Source organism: Coregonus clupeaformis, chromosome 14, assembly GCF_020615455.1.
Source record: "Coregonus clupeaformis isolate EN_2021a chromosome 14, ASM2061545v1, whole genome shotgun sequence".
Taxonomy (NCBI): Eukaryota; Metazoa; Chordata; class Actinopteri; order Salmoniformes; family Salmonidae; genus Coregonus; species Coregonus clupeaformis.
The window spans coordinates 28,965,095-28,986,806 of NC_059205.1; the positions used below are offsets into that span (position 1 = coordinate 28,965,095).

A 21,712-nucleotide genomic window follows, 5' to 3' on the forward strand; every position below is an offset into this window, starting at 1 on the left:
CTGCCTATACCATCCGGCGGCTTCTGGACGTGCGCCGTCGGGGTCGTGGTTGGCAGTACATGGTGGACTGGCAGGGATACGGGCCTGAGTAGCGCTGCTGGGTGCCCCGCCGTCACATTCTGGACCCCTCCCTCTTACGGGATTTCTATACCTCACACCCAGATAAGCCTGGTCGGGCGCCAGGTGGCGGGGGGTACTGTCACATCTGCTCCTGCAATGCCCTCTACTGCTCATCCTGTGTCTCCTTGACCTGTCGCCACTCCCCCAGTACTCTCTCCTTCTCTGTGTGTGTGTGTGTGTGGGCGGAGACAGGTGTGCTGGAGTCAGAGCAGATCCCCACCAGCTGCAAACTGTTCCATAATTAATACTCAGTCCTGCCACTTCCACACTGCCAGATCGTAATCTCTGCTCAGTCAGTCTACGGTTCTAGCCATTATTCAGATCCTGTTGTGCCTGTTTTCCTTGCCTGACGCTGTTTTCCTCTCCGCTACAGTTCTGCCCGCTCTGACTCTGGTCCCTGTCTCCAGTCCCACGTCTCGTCATCCTGCTACTCTGTCCTGGATTCCCCACTCTACTACTCCCTTGGATTCCCCTACAGACCTGCTCACCCTGTCTCAACCCCCCTCGCTCCAGCCGCAGCCTCCGGTTTCCAGCAGTTTCCCCTGATCTGCACTCCATCTCCCCCTGTGTCTCAATAAATACCTTGGTTCCTTCATCCCAGTCTCCTCGTCTGAGTCTGCTCTTGGGTTCCCTTGTTCCACTCCGCGTAACACAAAACTACGGTAGATATAACATGATTTGACGTAATTCTATCTGTGGCCAATGACCTTGAGCTTTCTTGGATGGGCACTTCTTATGTAACTTTGGCAGCACCCAACAGGCTTGAATTTTTTTGCTCTCCCCGTAGATTTTACGGTGACGTAGTGTGAGTGACAGAAAACTGAGCCAATCTCGGCGCAACTAGAGAACATTACCAACCCCTACGCTCCGTATTTTCCTCTGCCTGCCCCACCACCAGAGAAACTACTGAACTAGGCGAAAAGACCTGCATTTTGGAGCTGCCTTACTCAATAAAGCAAAAAATAGTTTGTATGTGTCTTTATTAACTCAATGATTGCCCCACCTGCCCTGAATGACGGGTCACCACTGGTGTCAGCAGGGCAACACAGAAGAGTACCACAGGCACCGCTATGCAATAGTTAGGACTATCCAACTAGAGGTTTCATATTAAATGGTGGAAATGTTTGCATACCTCATCTCATACTGTGTGCTGTAGCTTGTTGTCAACTACTGGGTTGTTGTCATGCCATATACAATATGGACGAGATGGCTGCAGGTTACGGTATGGTATATGGCTAGCATGGCTGTTGAATTCAAGTTATTCCCGTAATAACCCTATAATGTTTCTCTGTACTGGTTTCTCCTAGGACTTCCTGAGGGAGTGAAGGACCTTCCTCCCGGGATGGCTCTTCCTCTGGAGTCCAACCTGGTCTCCATGCAGGGCATCAACTTCAGTAAGGGCTGTTACATCGGCCAGGAGCTAACCGCCAGGACTCATCACACTGGGGTATTACGGAAGCGTCTGATGCCGTAAGCATGTTGGCACCAGCCGAAAGCCTGGAGGAAGGAGTGACTCGCTACAGACCAAGTCTGGCAGGTCAGCCGGGAAGCACAGGGCCGGGGTTGGAGAGCTGGGCCTGAGCCTCATCCCCCTGGCTCATGACAAAGAGCCATTAACACTCAAGGCTTCTGAAGACACCACAGACTCTGGAGGCATCCGTGCCAGACTGGTGGCCAAAAGACTCTAAAGCCAAATGAAGATGGAGGTATTTGACCCCAACATTATGAAACCCACACATGTTCAAAGGAACCATATCATATTTACATGGATAGGGTCCATGAAGTTAAAATGTTCTTATTCCAAATCACCTAATACAGTATTTCACTGGTACCACTACCAACCATGTCTATAACATCTATGAATAGTTTTACTTTGTTTGCAGTATTGAAATTGCCTTAAATATTGAGTTCCTGAAATTATAATTTGCCTATTTTTCTTGACACTATGCTGTTTGCCAGTTGTGCACTGTTTGCCAGTTGCTAGCTATTATCCGAAATATGACAACGTATCACTGGTGTAATAAACATACAAGGACACAAAGTATGGATGTTTGTCATTTTATCAACATCTCATTCACAACATACAAAACACCCATAAACTCACACAGGATGATTTTTTTTGTTCAAGACAACATCAGGCAAGTCATTTAGGCTACCTCTGAAACCAAAGCCTTTTCAATTAAATGTATTGATAAAGATGCTCAGAAAGGGATACTGAGTGGCCTATTCCTGGTAAAGGGAGTGCTGCCCTCTAGTGGAGTGCATGGTTTCTCTAATCTGCTGCAGCAAACTTTCAGGTTGCGAGCTCAGAGTTGAATGATCAAGTCTCTTAAAGTCTTCGTTGCAGAGCATGCATTCTAGAATGTGAGCCACCCTCTGCAGGTCAAAGGCAGCATGGTGAAGCCCCAATGTGGCCAGGGTCTCTGAAAGGTGACGTGGGTAATTTGAGGAGTTGTTTCCAGAGCAAGAACTCAAGAAGGACATGCGGTTGTCAGCGATTATCTTCAGGAAAGAGGCAAACTCCACGTAATCAATCCCAGAGCAAGACTTCATGATGGCCTGTAAAACAAAATACAAAATCAGATATTACAGAAAACATTGCTTAATACATCTGCTTTTGTCATACAATGCCTTCGGAAAGTATTCAGACCTCTTGACTTTTTCCACATTTTGTTTCGTTACAGCCTTATTCTAAAATTGATTAAATAAAACATGTTCCTCAGCAATCTACACACAATACCCCATGATGACAAAGCGAAAACAGGTTTTTAAAAATGTTTTAAAATGTATTTAAAAAAAACATTTACTTAAGTATTCAGACCCTTTGCTATGAAACTTGAAATTGAGCTCAGGTGCATTCTGTTTACATTGATCATCCTTGAGATGTTTCTATAACTTGATTGGAGTCCACCTGTGGTAAATTCAATTGATTGGACATGATTTGGAAAGGCACATACCTGTCTATATAAAGGCCCCACAGTTGACAATGCATGTCAGAGCAAAAATCAAGCCATGAGGTCGAATGAATTGTCCGTAGAGCTCAGAGACAGGATTGTGTCAAGGCACAGACCTGGGGAAGGGTACCAAATAAATTCTGCAGCATTGAAGGTCTCCAAGAACAAATTGGCCTCCATCATTCTTAAATGGAAGAAGTTTGGAAACACCAAGACCCTTCCTAGAACTGGCAACCCGGCCAAACTGAGCAATCGGGGGAGAAGGGCCTTAGTCAGGCAGGTGACCAAGAACCCGATGGTCACTCTGACAGAGCACTAGAGTTCCTCTGTGGAGATGGGAGAACTTTCCAGAAGGACAACCATCTCTGCAGCACTCCACCAATCAGGCCTTTATGGTAGAGTGGCCAGACGGAAGCTACTCCTCAGTAAAAGGCACATGACAGCCCGCTTGGATTTTGCCAAAAGGCACCTAAAGACTTTCAGACCATGAGAAACCAGATTCTCTGGTCGGATGAAACCAAGATTGAATTCTTTGGCCTGAATGCCAAGCGTCACGTCTGGAGGAAACCTGGCACCATCCCTACGGTGAAGCATGGTGGTGGCAGCATCATGCTGTGCGGATGTTTTTCAGCGGCAGGGACTGGGAGACTAGTCAGGATCGAGGCAAAGATGAACGGAGCAAAGTACAGAGAGATCCTTGATGAAAACCTGCTCCAGAGCGCTCAGGACCTCAGACTGGGGCGAAGGTTCACCTTCCAACAGGACAACAACCTTAAACATACAGCCAAGACAACGCAGGAGTGGCTTCAGGACAAGTCTCTAAATGTGCTTGAGTGGCCCAGCCAGAGCCTGGACTTGAACCCGATCGAACATCTCTGGAGAGACCTGAAAATAGCTGTGCAGCAACGCTCCCCATCCAACCTGACAGAGCTTGAGAGGATCTGCAGAGAAGAACGGAATAAACTCCCCAAATACAGGTGTGCCAAGCTTGTAGAGTCATACCCAAGAAGACTCGATGCTGTAATCACTGCCAAATGTGCTTCAACAAAGTACTGAGTAAAGGGTCTGAATACTTATGTAAATGTGATTTCAGTTTTGCATTTGTAATAAATTAGCAACAATTTCTAAAAACCTGTTTTTGCTTTGTCATTATGGGGTATTGTGTGTAGATTGATTAGGGGAAAAAACGATTTAATACATTTCAGAATAAGGCTGTAACGTAACAAAATGTGAAAAAAGGCAATGGGTCTGAATACTCTCCGAAGACACTGTATGTCTATCTCCAAATGTCTTATATACCTGGCAGTGCTGATGCCATGAATCCATAGTGTTCCTCCATTCCTCTATCTCCCTCTGGACAGCAGACAGCTCATTCTGAAGGAACTGCCACATAATGTCCACATTGCAGCCATTCAGCCAGTTATGGTTGATGGAGATGGTGTCTTCCTGCAGGATAATGAGACAGAAGTCAGGTTACTTACAGTTCAAAATTAGCCATATGAACCATATACAGTACCAGTCAAAAGTTTGGACACACCTACTCATTCAAGGGTTTTCCTTTAAATTGTATTATTTTCTACATTGTGGAATAATAGTGAAGACATCAAAACTATGAAATAACACATATGGAATCATGTAGTAACCAAAAAGGTGTTAAACAAATCAAAGTGTATTTTATATTTGAGAATCTTCAAATAGCCCCCCTTTGCCTTGAGGACAGCTTTGCACACTCTTGGCATTCTCTCAACCAGCTTCACCTGGAATGCTTTTCCAACAGTCTTGAAGGAGTTCCCACATATCCTGAGCACTTGTTGGCTGCTTTTCCTTCACTCTGCCGTCTGACTCATCCCAAACCATCTCAATTGGGATGAGGTCAGGGGATTGTGGAGGTCAGGTCATCTGATGCAGCACTCCATCACTCTCCTTCTTGGTAAAATAGCCCTTACACAGCCTAGAGGTGTGTTGGGTCATTGTCCTGTTGAAAAACAAATGATAGTCCCACTAAGCCCAAACCAGATGGGATGGCGTATCGCTGCAGAATGCTGTGTTAGCCATGCTGGTTAAGTGTGCCTTGAATTCTAAATAAATCACAGACAGTGTCACCAGCAAAGCACCCCCACACCATAACACCTCCTCCTCTATGCTTTACGGTGGGAACTACACATGCGAAGATCATCCGTTCACCCACACCGCGTCTCACAAAGACACGGCGGTTGGAACCAAAAATCTCCAATTTGGACTCCAGACCAAAGCACACATTTCCACTGGTCTAATGTTCATTGCTCGTGTTTCTTGGCCCAAGCAGGTTTCTTCTTCTTATTGGTGTCCTTTAGTAGTGGTTTCTTTGCAGCAATTTGACCATGAAGGCCTGATTCACAGTCTCCTCTGAACAGTTGATGTTGAGATGTGTCTGTGACTTGAACTCTGTGAAGCATTTATTTGGGCCGCAATTTCTGAGGCTGGTAACTCTAATGAACTTATCCTCTGCAGCAGAGGTAACTCTGGGTATTCCATTCCTGTGGCGGTCCTCATGAGAGCCAGTTTCATTATAGCGCTTGATGGTTATTGCGACTGCACTTGAAACTTTCAAAGTTCTTGAAATTTTCCAGATAGACTGACCTTCATGTCTTAAAGTAATGATGGACTTTCGTTTCTCTTTGCTTATTTGAGCTGTTCTTGCCATAATATGGACTTGGTCTTTTACCAAATAGGGCTATCTTCTGTATACCCACCCTACCTTGTGACAACACTGATTGGCTCAAACGCATTAAGAAGGAAAGAAATTCTACAAATTAACTTTTAAGAAGGCATACCTGTTCATTGAAATGCATTCCAGGTCTCTACCTCATGAAGCTGGTTGAGAGAATGCAAAGAGTGTGCAAAGCTGTCATCAAGGCAAAGGGTGGCTATTTGATGAATCTCAAATATAAAATATATTTTGATTTGTTTAACACTTTTTTTGGTTACTACATAATTCCATATGTGTTATTTCATAGTTTTGATGTCTTCAATATTATTCTACAATGTAAAAAATAGTAAAAATAAAGAAAAACCCTTGAATGAGTAGGTGTGTCCAAACTTTTGACTGGTAGTGTAGGTGCATAACTGGTAATGATTTGTAAAAAAAAAAAAAAACGATTGATCAAGTGTACCATTTAATTTGTCCCACATCCAAACTGCAGTACTTACCAAATTATAAACCTGATGGTGCCAACCACTGGGCACAAATATGATCTCCCCTGCTTCCTGAATGATCTCTAGTGGTTGGCATGCCTCATCACAGTGTGGGAACTGCCCCTTGTCTCGAATCTCAGGGGAAGTGACGTCATAAGCAAGGTTGCCATGGCTGTCTCGTAGAAACTCTTCTTGGCCTGGGGGATACAGGAGCCATTTCTTCCTGCCACAGATGTTCGCTGACCAGCTGTAGGAGCGGAACACATCAGCGTGGAATGGCGTCCTATAGCAAAAAGAGAGAAAAGCAAGCACATGATGTTAGAGGAGACAGAGATTTAAGAGGATATCCATTATAGGCTCTATAATGAAATCTGTTTTGTTATACCATGAGCCTTTGGGTCCCATGTAGACGAACCGGTAGTCGTCCACCTCCAAAGTATCCCAATACTCATTAAGCCAGTCAGAAGAAAAGAAGACTGGGGTAGTGTAAACATTGTGTTCAGGAAAATCCCTGTGGCAGACAGAGGACGGAACCATTGAGCCATTCAGTATATACAGTGAGGGAAAAAAGTATTTGATGCCCTGCTGATTTTGTACGTTTGCCCACTGACAAAGACATGATCAGTCTATAATTTTAATGGTAGGTTTATTTGAACAATGAGAGACAGAATAACAAGAACAAAATCCAGAAAAACGCATGTCAAAAATGTTATAAATTGATTTGCATTTTAATGAGGGAAATAAGTATTTGACCCCTCTGCAAAACATGACTTAGTACTTGGTGGCAAAACCCTTGTTGGCAATCACAGAGGTCAGACGTTTCTTGTAGTTGGCCACCAGGTTTGCACACATCTCAGGAGGGATTTTGTCCCACTCCTCTTTGCAGATCTTCTCCAAGTCATTAAGGTTTCGAGCCTGACATTTGGCAACTCGAACCTTCAGCTCCCTCCACAGATTTTCTATGGGATTAAGGTCTGGAGACTGGCTAGGCCACTCCAGGACCTTAATGTGCTTCTTCTTGAGCCACTCCTTTGTTGCCTTGGCCGTGTGTTTTGGGTCATTATCATGCTGGAATACCCATCCACAACCCATTTTCAATGCCCTGGCTGAGGGAAGGAGGTTCTCACCCAAGATTTGACGGTACATGGCCTCGTCCATCGTCCATTTGATGCGGTGAAGTTGTCCTGTCCCCTTAGCAGAAACACACCCCCAAAGCATAATGTTTCCACCTCCATGTTTGACGGTGGGGATGGTGTTCTTGGGGTCATAGGCAGCATTACTCCTCCTCCAAACACGGCAAGTTGAGTTGATGCCAAAGAGCTCCATTTTGGTCTCATCTGACCACAACAATCATTCAGATGTTCATTGGCAAACTTCAGATGGGCCTGTATGTGCTTTCTTGAGCAGGGGGACCTTGCGGGCGCTGCAGGATTTCAGTCCTTCACGGCGTAGTGTGTTACCAATTGTTTTCTTGGTGACTATGGTCCCAGCTGCCTTGAGATCATTGACAAGATCCTCCCGTGTAGTTCTGGGCTGATTCCTCACCATTCTCATGATCATTGCAACTCCACGAGGTGAGATCTTGCATGGAGCCCCAGGCCGAGGGAGATTGACAGTTCTTTTGTGTTTCTTCCATTTGCAAATAATCGCACCAACTGTTGTCACCTTCTCACCAAGCTGCTTGGCGATGGTCTTTTAGCCCATTCCAGCCTTGTGTAGGTCTACAATCTTGTCCCTGACATCCTTGGAGAGCTCTTTGGTCTTGGCCATGGTGGAGAGTTTGGAATCTGATTGATTGCTTCTGTGGACAGGTGTCTTTTATACAGGTAACACGCTGAGATTAGGAGCACTCCCTTTAAGAGTGTGCTCCTAATCTCAGCTCGTTACCTGTATAAAAGACACCTGGGAGCCAGAAATCTTTCTGGGTCAAATACTTATTTCCCTCATTAAAATGCAAATCAATTCATAAAATTTTTGACATTCGTTTTTCTGGATTTTGTTGTTGTTATTCTGTCTCTCACTGTTCAAAACCTACCATTAAAATTATAGACTGATCATTTCTTTGTCAGTGGGCAAACGTACAAAATCAGCAGGGGATCAAACACCTTTTTCCCTCACTGTAAATATTATTATTTTACATACTGTACAAAACGTTCCAATCATTTCGCTTGCTGCTCTTCCTTCAGAGGCAACATAAAGGTGAATTCAATACCTTGACATGTGCCAATCTTTCAGATAGAGACATCCTTTTGGTGACGAGTGTCCGTTCTGTATGTACTCTCTCCAGTAGTGAATAAATTCCTTGAAAGGAATCATTTGTTTGGGGTTTGCATTGTATTCTTTCGCATTGCAGTTTGCAACAGGAACCGGAGTCTCATCTGCAAGGGGAAAAAAGAGAAATACTTTGAAAACACAATTTACAAAATGGGTAATCAGATAATTACACAAATAATGAAAAATGGCTGTCAAATGACAGATCAGAACAGTCAATCCATAGGCTCATCATTTGACACCAACATTATAATCAAAGTAAAGGACATTGTAATAGATATGTAGCTAACAACACTTATTCACCAAATTGCTGCAGCAGTTTCTGGAAGTTTGGCTTCCCCTCTTCAGTGACCCACTGTTTCCTACATTTCCAGTCTTCAGTAAATTTCCTCGAGAACATGCATGGGTGGTTAGGAAGTAAGTACTTTTTAAAGAATTTGGAATAGCTCAAATCCTTCTCTATGTAATCCACAAAGTGTGAAGACCAAAATTGTTCATAGGATTGCCTTGATATTTTGACAAGGCTGCAGCAGTTATGATAAGACTCCCTGTCCATGATAATGGATGATGTAAACAAGTCCTGGGTGTAACGTTAAGTAGCTAACTAGCAAGCTATAGCTAGCAATCGAAACAAGCGACGTACCTAAATTATAGTGACATTATTTGTCATATTAATTGCTCTTCCACCATTGTTATTGGATTTGCATTGCAAAGATAAGTCAAAAATGTGGAGAAGCTGGAACGTTCATTCGAGACTAAAAATAGCTTCTAATTTGACAGGCTATGCTATTTTGCATTTTAGGGGACCACATTTATCGATGCACATGCCCAATATTTGCTTTCATTTTATTGTATTTTTTTTGCACATGATTGTTTCCGTACTGTTTGCTAATTCAACTGTTGAATATTATAAACACAATTTCTTTAGTAAATATAAGCTTTGAAATTAGACAATAATTTGTATCTACACATTTTAAATAGCAGGATCATTGTTTCTAGACGGACTGTAAATATGTCTGTACTAAGGAAGTTACGTTTCTTCACGTCCGAACAAATCACTCGTCTGGGAACCAATCTGCGAAAAGCTATTTTTCTGATATTTTATTTATTTTTTACAATTATTAATGTTACAGCTTAAAATATATATTAACAGTTTCCATACAGAGCAACTGCACTCGAATAATGACTACTAGCTTTTGCACAATCGATAATATTATCGCCTTACGCAAACATTACAGAACGGTAGCTACTGATTTCCTTTTATAGTCATAACCCTGCAGGAGCTCACGTGCCAGGTTTGTTTAAAAAGTAAACAAAAACATCAAACAATGTTGAATGATCGCTAGTTACCTATTTTGTTTATTTGAACACGAATGCAATTTACTCCAAATACATGTTTTCTTATCTTTTTTTATTTTAGAGTAAAGCTTATGAAGAGGGCTGCTAGCTAGCTAGCTTCCTGACGTTATGATTTTGCATGTTTTGCTAGCCAGCTAGCAAGCTTAGAATAGACATAGTGGCACACTAGTAAAGTAGCTAGTACACAGTAACATATGTATCTAGCTGTACTGTCCATATAGTAGGCCTAAATAGCTAGTCCAAAATACCTTGATTACCATGACAGCTAGCTACTTATATAACATAGCTTTACTGCCAGGTTGATTTAAATTCCTAGCTAGCAGTTTCAAGCTTTAGTCTCTAATCTTTTAACTCGATTAACATATTGACCTTGATTCAAATATTATTTACAATACAACATTTTAACTTATGTTCACCCCTCTCTTCCTAGGTGGGCATCTGAAGCCAAGCCAAAATGACTTGCCCAACCCGAGACATCCCCATCCACAGCTGGCCAGGCTCCTACTACATCAACAGTGAGAAGCGCTGGGATGCCGGCACCCTGTCCCTGACCCGCACCATGCTGCGCTTCACCTCAGACCAGAGCAAAGAGAACCTGGTCGGCTTCCGCCTCTCCAGGATCATGGAGATCAAGATGGAGTCGTCCAGCTTCATCTTCAGCACTCTGACCGTATTGGAGCAGGGGAATATCAAGCACTGGTTCGGCTCGCTGCGGCCCAACCGGGTGGTAGTCTACAATGTCCTGGAGCATTTCTGGAGGGAGAGGTTGTTGTCCCCTTCTGCTGAGGTTCAGGGGGCCGAGGCACAGCCGACCAAGGGGAGGGAGCTGATTAACCTGGTGGCGGGGGCTCAGAGACGGCTAGAGGACACAGGGAATGTCCTCCACCACCAGGGAGAGCAGTTTGATAACGTCATGCATGGCCTAGGAAAGATCGACTCTGATCTGGGCGTGGCAGACAAGTAAGGAGGATATTGATATTGTATTCTACCTCTGGGCCCTGTCAGTCCATTGTTTTATAGTTTATGTTTTCAAATATTGTAGCTAGTCATGGAGATTTTCTGAAGTTTTGATGCCTTTCTATCCACGTGATGATTAAATGTACATTATTCTATAGTAGTGATTAATTATTTGAGATTGGATAGCTATTATCCAGAACATGTTTACCCTTCTTGATTTGTGTGAACCTTCACTGAATTGGATGCATTCCTCAAACTTCTGTCACCATTATCTCTGCAGGCTACTGTCTGAACTGGAGTCTCCCCCTTGGTGGCCTTTTGGCAAATTACCCTGGAAGAGTCAGCAGGATGTCAAGGCTGAGCATGCTGCTAGAGAGGCCGCTTGTAAGGGAACAGGAACAGGCAAGCACAGAGTGATCACCAGCATACCAGCCATCCTCTCCAGAGGTGGCGACTCAGACCTGAAGCCTGGCTGCTTGATGGTGATGGTCTCCTCATTAGAAGTCCGAGACACAAACTATGTGCTCCTCCACCGCTTTCAGAGGGATGAGGTGGATGACATCCGGGTACACAACCCTTATGAGATCAGTGTGAGGCAGAGGTTCATAGGGAAGCCAGACATATGCTTCCGACTCCTGTCGGCTAAGATGCCGGAGGCCATGTCAGTGCTAGAGATACAGTATAAGAAGAAGGTGGAGTACACGAGTGAGTACTCTGCCTTCATGACGACCCCAGCTACGACCCCATGTGACCAGGATCAAGGTTCAATATGGAATGCAGGTAAGAAGTGTAGATTACCCTCTGTAGTCCCAGTCAGGGGTTCTTCTTTGTTTATTTTGCACTTTACAATGGTTTGTGTTTGGCCACCAAGTGGCAGTAAAGATCTGGGTTTTAGCATAGCATATTGTTCAATACACATCTTTGAAATTACTTTAGGCTCTCTTGAGGCTGATATCTCATTATACACTCTAGCCTATTGATTTATTACATAGCTTATTGATTTATAACACAATTCTGCTGCATGCCATGTTTTGTTGTTGTTACGAGCTTTCCCCATTACATTATCATAGGGATACTGTTACGCCAAAAGATGATAATGTGTTTGTTTGAGTTGCCTTCTCACTATATCTCTGTCCCCCTCCCGTGGCAGCAGGCCTGCAGCAGTACCAGGAGACAGAGGTCCCCATGACGGTCCCAGCAGGAGAGCTGTCCCAGGTGCAGGTGCATGTCCTTAAGCCAGAGGTCACTCAGGCTGAGGCTCAGGAAATCCGACAGGTGAGATACTATATCGGAATCTGGCTTCTAATGCCTCTTCCTGTATACTAAAGCATTTTATCCTATGGATCAAATGCTTTATAACAGTCTGAAGTTATACTTCCCTAACATTTTCTAAATTTTTGCATTCAGATAATGTTTATACATGTCTTGTAGACATCTGTTTTGAATGTAGAGGAAATGCATGATTGAATAACCATGTTATGATGCATTAAATGTATGCCGTTTCAATAGCAGGTTTTAAAGAACAAGCATAACTTTTCCTATGGCCTATGCAAATCATGAGAAGTTAAATGCTCTAGTTCCATTCCAAACCAGAGATTCAGTGTAATGATTTTTATTTTACGTACTATATATTTTATATATTAGTCGGTAAGACCACAAACCAAACTCCCATTGGGTTACAAGAGAGAGGAGAGAGGGAAAGAGACATGGCCAGTTATTTGGTCTGACTTTTCTGGTCAGTGTATAAAGTATTTCCATTCGAAGTCTCATAATGTCGTACAGAGTGAGCTCCATGCATGGTCTATGGTTGCAAGACATAAACAGTGACGCAAATGCAGTCAATAATTTTTCATTTAACACATTATTATGGGTTGCTCAGAATGCTATTTTCCATGTTAAACCTCTTCAAAACACAACATTTTGTGTATGTCTTAGACCACATATGTAATTGGTTGGTAGTCCGTTACAGGTATGTTGTCATTTTCATAATCCTCCTGAAACACAGGCTACAGTCTCCAGCCTTGGGTGTTTCTTACTGTCCCATAAGCAGTTTTATAAAGCTGATTTGAATCTGAGGTTGAATGAGGCTTTTGTGGGAACTGTGTTTACAACGGAATAGTTAGTTAGGTATTACAAGTTAAGTATTGACCACTTCAGAATGGTATCAATATGATTGTATCTCAATATAATTGTATATATAATCATTTTCAAACAAATCGATCATGTTAGTGACATTTTTCTCAATTAGTCTGTTTACAATTCAGGGACATGTGTATTGTTTCTCTATCAATGGCTTATTATTTTGTGCTGATAAGTCATAATGGTTCTTTTGAACTACAAAGCCTACCACTTTCTCAAGTGGTAAAGTAGTAGACTTTATGACGCACCTAATTTATGTAATGATTAGTGAGAGGCCCTGGTTGAGAGTCACTTTTAACCTTATTTCCTACCCAAGTGTACAGCAAATAGCCCCTTTTGTCAAAATATATTTGATACCTGCAGATTATCAGTTGGTTTATTGTTCAAATCAGTTAAATATTTACAGTTCTTTATGTCCTAAACACATTTCCTACAACTCACCTCACCTTTCATCAGTTTAATTAGGTTATTAGCCTACTTTTTTAACTTGAGTGTATTTTACCTACATATGACTGTGTATGTTGAAAAAAAATACAAATACAAATTTTCAGCAGTGGTGTGATAATATTGAACTTCAACAGTAGAATTTAGGTCAATTGTACAGTATATGGCACCAGAATCCCGTAATCACACCACAGTACGTTTTGAAGTATTTATATCAGTCTATTTATCATATTTTCCTCCCAAACTGAAGAAACCTTAGAAAGTGAATGCATGCAGTTGTCATTAAGGAGTGCGTTGAAATAATATCTGTCTGCTCATTGCTGTCTGAAGCAGTTCCTGTGCACTGTTGCTGTGTCCGCGTTTACTGGCCGCTGAAAACTGACATAATGTCAATGGGTGTGTGTGTGAGCATGTGTAGGATAACATAATATTAGTTTAGAAACCACGTGTTGGGGTTTGGAGTGAGTGTTTATTAAGTTTTGCTTGGCACAACAAGGTTTATTTAAGTTGTTCCATTTACCATAACATACACAGTTGTTGGAGCGTGGAGATGGAGTTGCAGAATTCCCTGAACACACAGAAAGTTGAAATAACAAAATGTAATTGACTTCTTTGTTATCGATGACCTCAGGAGACCAGATGAGACCTCTGTAAAACCACCATGTGCTTGAGTATTGTATACTAGTCACATGAATATTGTGTCACATGGTGATTGTGTCATGACCTAGTGATGCAAGTACAGTTATTATAGATTGTTTTGGTTTTGTTGGCAGGCCCTTCGTTGTTTTTCAATTTACAGCTAACATTCATTCTGTCTTCTTGGCTCCGACAAGCAGTGGAAGAAGAATTATGGCTGAGAGAAAAGTGTTATTCCTCCTCTCTGCTCATCTCCACTTTCTTTTCCACTGCCTGACTCACTCACTGACTGACATAACGCCTAGACAAGACACTCCCCCACCCCTACAAGAATCAAGAGATTACTCCCACAGACCTGGGTCAAATACATATGTCAAATATTTGAGCTGAGCTTGATTTATTTTACCCTGTACAATGGAACAGAGGAAATAGATTGAAAAGTGCCAACCATTAGCTACATCAAGCATGTGTGTGTGTGTGCCTATATGGCTCTCAGATGCTGATGCAGCTGAAAAACCTGGCTCTGGAGGCTGAAACTGAGCTGGAGAGGCAAGACGAGGCCCTGGATATTCTGACCACCTCTACGGACCGGGCCACCATGCACATAGACAAACACACCTGCCGCATGAAGAGACTGCTGTAACTCACACACACACCAGCCAACCGGCTAACTACAGCGCTATCCAGAAATGCACTGTGAGTTGCTGTTACCTTACGACAAATGTATTCTCTAAGAAAGATGTTGTTCTGTACATCTACTTTTGTGGTTCCATAACCATTTAAAAGCAGATTTTACCTTCTGCTTGGTTGTAACGAATATCTGAGTCTCAGGTGTAGTCATACACCCTTACAGTTGAAGTCGGAAGTTTACATACACTTAGGTTGGAGTCATTAAAACTAGTTTTTCAACCACTCCACAAATGACTTGTTAACAAACTATAGTTTTGGCAAGTCGGTTAGGACATCTACTTTGTGCATGACACAAGTAATTTTTCCAACAATTGTTTACAGACAGATTATTTAACTTATAATTCACTATATCACAATTCCAGTGGGTCAGAAGTTTACATACACTAAGTTGACTGTGCCTTTTAAACAGCTTGGAAAATTCCAGAAAATCATGGCTTTAGAAGCTTCTGATAGGCTAATTGACATCATTTGAGTCAATTGGAGGTGTACCTGTGGATGTATTTCAAGGCCTACCTTCAAACTCAGTGCCTCTTTGCTTGACATCATGGGAAAATCTAAAGAAATCAGCCAAGAACTCAGAAAAAAAATGGTTGACCTCCACAAGTCTGATTCATCCTTAGGAGCAATTTCCAAACGCCTGAAGGTACCACGTTCATCTGTACAAACAATAGTACGCAAGTATAAACACCATGGGACCACACAGCCGTCATACTGTTCAGGAAGGAGACGCGTTCTCTCTCCTAGAGATGAACATACTTTGGTGCGAAAAGTGCAAATCAATCCCAGAACAACAGCAAAGGACCTTGTGTCCTATATCGACATAACCTGAAAGGCCGCTCAGCAAGGAAGAAGCCACTGCTCCAAAACCGCCATAAAAAAGCCAGACTACGGTTTGCAACTGAACATGGGGACAAAGATCGTACTTTTTGGAGAAATGTCCTCTGGTCTGATGAAACAAAAATAGAACTGTTTGGCCATAATGACCATCGTTATGTTTGGAGGAAAAAGGGGGTACCTTGCAAGCCGAAGAACACCATCCCAACCGTGAAGCACAACTTATTGTGGGAAGCTTGTGGAAGGCTACCTGAAACGTTTGACCCATGTTAAACAATTTAAAGGCAATGCTACCAAATACTAATTGAGTGTATGTAAACTTCTGACCCACTGGGAATGTGATGAAATAAATAAAAGCTGAAATAAATAATTCTCTCTACTATAATTCTGACATTTCACATTCTTAAAATAAAGTGGTGATCCTAACTGACCTAAGACTCCCGAGTGGCGCAGTGGTCTAAGGCCAGGATCTCTAGCTGTGCTAGCTAGAGATCCTGGTTCGAATCCAGGCTCTGTCGTAGTCGGCCGCGACCAGGAGACCCATGGGGCGGCGCAAAATTGGCCCAGCGTCGTCCAGGGTAGGGGAGGGAATGGCCGGCAGGGATGTAGCTCAGTTGGTAGAGCATGGCGTTTGCAACGCCAGGGTTGTGGGTTCGATTCCCACAGGGGGCCAGTATGAAAAAATAAAAAATAATGTATGCACTAACTAACTGTAAGTCGCTCTGGATAAGAGCGTCTGCTAAATGACTAAAATGTAAATGTAATACAGGGAATTTTTACTAAGATTAAATGTCAGGAATTGTGAAAAACTGAGTTTAAATGTATTTGGCTAAGGTGTATGTAAACTTCCGACTTCAACTGTACGTCATTGTAATGTGTAAAATATAGAAATCAATGTTCCTCTCAATGTGGTAATTACCGACCAGTCCACCAGATGGCATTTACACCAAGGTAAGGAAGTGTTCACTCCCATCAGCACGTTGTAGAGATATTATCCTCTTAGCACTGTGAAGAACCATGAATAGATCCATACCTGGTTGTTGTTGACGGATGATCAAATCCCTGGGTCTGTCACATAAGTATAGCATGGTTTCTGAAGTTGTACTTAAATCAATGTGAGGAATGATTGTCACACTGCTACTAAATGTGTGTTTTTTCCTTCTTCTTTTTCAGTTGCAGGTGTCAGTAAAGCCATCCCCTCCCTCCCTGCACATGGTTTCCCTCCAGCTCCAGGTGTTGCATGTCCCCATGTTACTGCGTAGTAAGTGATGCATTGAGTGGGATCACTGTATTATAATCCAGTTTGCAGTGGGTATGTAACAAAGTCCCTTGAAACTGTGTCCTTTGAAACTCTCAGAATACTATGCAGACCCCTGCAAACTGGATTACTATACTATACTATACTCTGTCACTACCTATTCTATAATGTACAGTACATAAAAAAGCAGGCAGCACCTCACAATCTCACTAACATTGACACAGGATTTAGGGATATTTGTATAATCTTATTTGTTTCAATGACTTGCATATTTCTATGCTGTACTCTATGTTGTACTGTAATTTATTTATCGTCTATCTAGCATTGATAAACTGATTTAAACCCGAAATATCTGGTAAATCATGTTTTTCTCCGTACATTTCATGCCTAAAGTTCCCCATGCTAATGTACTGTAGAGAGCAGAGGAAGTATTTGAGTGGTGTGTAATTATCCAATAAAATACATTTACATAGAAGACAGACAACTGGCTTAAGTAGTACAGTACAACCCCTCCTGGTCATAAAAGGCAATATAGTTTACATTATTAATTAAAGAATGATAATGAATAGAAAACAAAACAGGCAACAAAAATGTCTTAACACTCAGAGAAAGGCGAAGCAAGGCAACACCCAATAATAACAAGGTTCACATGTGACAAATTGGCATGGAGAATGTCAGAACATTCTCCATGCCATGGAAGCGGAAGCTATTTAGAAGCGGAAGCTATTTACTATTGAAAGTAGTGCTGCATGCGAGTGGGTCCCTTTGTAAACAGGCCTGTTATTATAACATCCTGTTGGCAACAGGAGATGGTTTGGCATCTGCTCACCACCCCTGTGGGGGCTGCGGGCAGGGGCCGCTAGCTTTCACGAGAGAGGGGGACCACCAGGAGCCAAGAGCCCAGATTCATTAGATTTGGCTGCAGGTGATGGGGTGGCAGTGCTCTCAATTATGACTCCGGATGAAGCTGAACTGCTGAACAGTTTTTTTAAAGAAGACTGACGACCTCTCAAATGTCTCGGCCCAGGTCAGTCACTGGGACTTGATCCTACAGTAATGGTGTAATAGATTTATAATGAACACTTGTCATAAGTGTTACATGACAAGAAAAGTGTTGCCAGAGAAAAGGAGGGTTATACCAAATACTTATTCTAGTCTGATCAAAGATGGTAAACTGGAGATCGTTTATTTCTTTGATGATTTGAGCGATAAACCGTTACATTCATTTCGGAGTCTTGGTGTTCCGAACTCCAGAAGCATACCACATGGTTATGTGAATTCCTAGCGAGGAAGGGAGTGTGAATACATACTGGCACGGTTTCTAAGCAGCCTTGCAATAAAAGGAAGTGGTGTCGGTCTCGTTTGACCACAGATACATCAGATCCGGCTTTGCCTTTCTAGGGGATGGTATGGAGAGTGGAGACACCATGCAGGCCTTGACATCCACGTCTGTTTACTAGATAGTCCCTGTGGTGAGGTTGTTCTTTCCAACAAGGAACGTGTCTCAATTGATGGCCAATCAATCAAGTTCGTCTGGGAAAGAGCTTCGCAAAGGCTGTGGGATTCTGTCAGGGCACATGTGGGTTGTTCAATGTTCTCCAACTCCAAAATAAGGAGCCATGTGGTTGTTATACAAAGTCAGAGTTGTCATTTCCCCTTCGGCTTTGAGGTGGATGTTGTTTTTGCTTTTTGGAAAACTTCTATTTCAATTCAGAAATGCATAGTTATTTACCATTGTCTAGCTGGGCAAATTTACCCCTAATTTCACAAAATATTCAACTGACACGTTTTCAGTTTATCATGTATATTAAACTCTGTCATTGTTGGTAAAGGTTTTTATGTTTATCTTCATTAATGTAATTCATGGGAATGGATTCTGAGTTCTCTAATTGGAAATTAGAGAAATACACTATTATTTTATTCCGGTGTAGCAATACACTATTAGAGCATGTCTGTGTGTGTGTCTGTCTCTAATGGTTGGACTCTTGACTCACTTCCTGGCTGCCCTCTTACTAGTGCAGGTGTTGCTGCTGCTGTGTTCATTTCCACATGCAGAGGGAGGTTCCAGTTTCAGGAAATCAGGCCTGTTGGTTAATCTTGGAACTGGGAGGAAAAGTTACTGGAAGGTGGTTGAGTCCATCCGGGGGGCGGATTGGATTCACTCTCTATAAGAGAATATAGAATGTTTAGGTTGAAAGTGGATTCTGGTGTACAAGTGTGTTTTTTTTTTTTGTAAATGTTTTTTATTAAACGTAAATGAATAGGCCTACTGGGATTGATACATACACTGGTGTACACGTTCTACAATAAGTGTTGTACTTCTCTGAACACTTACAGTACATCAATTAAATTGGATGTGTTTTCAATCCATTATTATAATATCTGTCTATAGCCAAGTTTACTTTGGTTGTTAATGTGATAAGCATTGGCTAGAGCGTTGCTCTTTTTGTGTACATGTTGTTGCTGAGGATTTGGCTCTGAATTAATTTCACTTCCCATTGGAAGATGCCCTCTGTTTGACTGGTAATCTGGTACTTTCCCAGATGCTGAGAGACAGAATGATATCATACGCCACTTGCACATGTTATTGTTATCTTTTCTTTGGTCTTCGGACAGAGGTGCACTTTGTTGGATTTCTGTTTCTCTTTATTCAGAGAGCAACTCCTCTCATCTCTGCTAGAGGGAGTTAACTGCGAGTCGCCTTGGCCAAAGTAAACTCCAACTCAACTCAGATGAGGGGTCTAGTCTATTACTCCATAAGCATGGGTGTGAACGGCACATGCCTACTGTATTGAGCAGCTGAAATAGTTGTGTGTGTCCACTGTCTTGCATATAGCTCACTATTTTTTAGATGAATATTCATCTCATTGACTTGCACTGAATGTAGTGTTGGGTAGTTTTTAGCTAAAAAGTGAAAACCAATCTGGGATTGGTGAACCATGGTTAAATATTTACACAGTAAACATCTTACTGCGTACATGATTCTGATTGTTCTCAAGGACCTGTGCCACTGTTCATGAATTAAAATAAGGAAAGTTAATCATTGTTTTTGAAGGACTGATAACGGGTAGATTTAATTTGAGATAGTATCCTAATGACTGTCCCCACTGGGCACAGACGCCATTTCAACGTCTAGTTTTGATTTACATTTGGTTGAGTTGTCAACTAATGTGAATTCAAGGTGAAATCATTGGATTTAGGTTAAAAGTTGGGTGAAAAATATTAAATTCCTTTACGGTGATGACTTTTTGCTAATCCAATCAGTTTTCCACGTTGATTCAACGTCATCACATTGATTTTGTTTCTTGAAATGATGTGGAAATAACGTTGATTCAACCAGTTTTTGCACAGTGGGTCTCCGTTATGGATGATCATGACACTTGTTGGCTGTGAAGGGAGGGCAAGCACCCTGATATTCAGTAGAGGGCAGCAGTGAGTTTCTTATGCAAGGTCATGTTGGGCTGAAGTTGTTAATTGATAGACAATTATTAGACCTCCCGAAGTTTCAGTATTTGGGCCTGGTGTTGTAATGTAGTTTATATCAGTAAGGCTGGTCTGAAGGTTCGATGCCAGCTGCCCCGCATAGGGATACCTGCCATTAAAGCATCTGGCTCCGAGGATCTTCGCTCGAAGACGAGGCCATTCTCCAAACTATTTTAATAAACGTTCATATTGCGTTTTGCTCTATCTGAAGTCATCACGATGAAGTTGTGATAGACTTTGTAACTTCACAGAGTATATATGATAAAACCGATGCTTCACTCTGAACTAGATTTTTCAATGGGCTTCTTATTGAGTTACCCTTATTTGACCTGTTTCAGGAAGCTAGGCATATGTCACACGTCACTACTTCACAGGAGAGGCATTTGAACGTCATTTTTACATTTTTATCAAAATGCGTTTTTTGGCAGAAATGTCTTCTCGAACGTGATCTTTCATGTGCCTTAATAACAAACTTTTATACCATCTGTAAATATGAATAACATTTTGAAATTACGAGCTTAGGTGGTTTAGCCTCGGAAAAAGACAGGAACCTTCCCGCTAGCCATGATTGGCTGAGATAATGGATGGGCTGGACATCCCGAGAGATGAGTTTGGATTGGTCTGCCATGTAGCAGGCTTCTGTCTATAACATGTGCTACTCAGTATGTGTAGATAATCCTTGCTACCGCAGCTTTTTTGAAAGATGTAACGTTAGCCATGGAGAACTGCAAAAGTGTTGCTACTGCTCTCAACAACATTGCTGCCCTGAATTTAACAGGCGCTGTCGACAAAGATCAGTGGGAAAAAGTTGTTATGGACAGTGTGAACCAGAGCGACTTGACACAACGGACCAAACAAGCTGAAGGTATAAATAAAACAGAAACTATACAGGACCTCTTACTTAGTTAATCTGGGGTTCCAGTCTGCTGTGAAGCATTCATCCATGTACACAGGTAATGGTCTAGCTACATTTTCAGATATTATATATAATTTTGTCAGAAAGTCATTTTCATTGCAAGTTAAAGCTTACTGTTTGCTAGCTAGTGAACGATAGCTTGCTGGCTCGCTAGCTAATGTTACGTGTATAATATTATTTGTATCTCAGAAAGCATTTGCTGTGCTAGTTATAGCCGAATGTTAGCTAGCTAGCTAACATTTAACCAATACTGAACAAAAATATAAACGCAACATGCAACAATTTCAAAGATTTTACTTAGTTACAGTTCATATAAGAAATCAGTCAATTGAAATAAATAAATTAGGCCCTAATCTATGGATTTCACGTGACTGGGAATACAGATATGCATGTATTGGTCACAGATACCTTAAAGAAAAGATAAGGGCGTGGATCAGAAATCCAGTCAGTATCTGGTGTGACCACCATTTGCCTCAT

The 21,712-nt window shown here is 42.0% G+C and overlaps 2 protein-coding genes and 1 pseudogene across 5 annotated transcripts; 2 read left to right on the plus strand and 1 right to left on the minus strand.

Annotated features, from left to right (window-relative positions):
* The first annotated feature begins 1,045 nt into the window (after positions 1–1,045).
* LOC123492380 lies at positions 1,046–1,942 on the plus strand (annotated as a pseudogene).
* Positions 1,943–2,162: 220 nt separating this feature from the next.
* Positions 2,163–9,367, minus strand: jmjd4 (jumonji domain containing 4). The gene is made up of 6 exons (XM_041896403.2): positions 8,823–9,367; positions 8,461–8,626; positions 6,634–6,759; positions 6,264–6,531; positions 4,374–4,520; positions 2,163–2,679 (listed from the first exon to the last, which is right to left on the minus strand). Exons 1-6 carry the CDS (start codon positions 9,073–9,075, stop codon positions 2,344–2,346), a joined length of 1,296 nt encoding a protein of 431 aa, XP_041752337.1. The 5' UTR covers positions 9,076–9,367; the 3' UTR covers positions 2,163–2,343.
* On the plus strand, positions 8,856–17,185 carry snap47 (synaptosome associated protein 47). 4 transcript variants are annotated; one of them, XM_041896406.2, is made up of 6 exons: positions 8,856–8,936; positions 10,309–10,838; positions 11,116–11,615; positions 11,986–12,110; positions 14,551–14,750; positions 16,752–17,185. In XM_041896406.2, exons 2-5 carry the CDS (start codon positions 10,333–10,335, stop codon positions 14,695–14,697), a joined length of 1,278 nt encoding a protein of 425 aa, XP_041752340.1. In that variant the 5' UTR covers positions 8,856–8,936; positions 10,309–10,332; the 3' UTR covers positions 14,698–14,750; positions 16,752–17,185. The 4 variants fall into 4 exon arrangements, with proteins under 4 accessions (XP_041752340.1, XP_041752339.1, XP_041752341.1 ...); XM_041896405.2 differs by lacking the exon at positions 8,856–8,936 and adding an exon at positions 9,537–9,827; XM_041896407.2 differs by lacking the exon at positions 8,856–8,936 and adding an exon at positions 9,537–9,814 and having other exon boundaries at positions 11,989–12,110.
* The last annotated feature ends 4,527 nt before the right edge of the window (positions 17,186–21,712 follow it).

Bases quoted from the DNA above. Each gene is read 5' to 3' on its own strand.
- jmjd4 (XM_041896403.2), bottom strand. From the start codon at position 9,075: ATGGACAGGGAGTCTTATCATAACTGCTGCAGCCTTGTCAAAATATCA. The intron at 6,760-8,460 runs GTATTGAATTCA...TGTCTGCCACAG, and splicing joins AAAGATTGGCACATGTCAAG to GGATTTTCCTGAACACAATG. The intron at 2,680-4,373 runs GTATATAAGACA...TTTGTTTTACAG, and splicing joins CATGGCATCAGCACTGCCAG to GCCATCATGAAGTCTTGCTC.
- snap47 (XM_041896406.2), top strand. From the start codon at position 10,333: ATGACTTGCCCAACCCGAGACATCCCCATCCACAGCTGGCCAGGCTCC. The intron at 10,839-11,115 runs GTAAGGAGGATA...TTATCTCTGCAG, and splicing joins GATCTGGGCGTGGCAGACAA to GCTACTGTCTGAACTGGAGT. The intron at 11,616-11,985 runs GTAAGAAGTGTA...CTCCCGTGGCAG, and splicing joins AGGTTCAATATGGAATGCAG to CAGGCCTGCAGCAGTACCAG.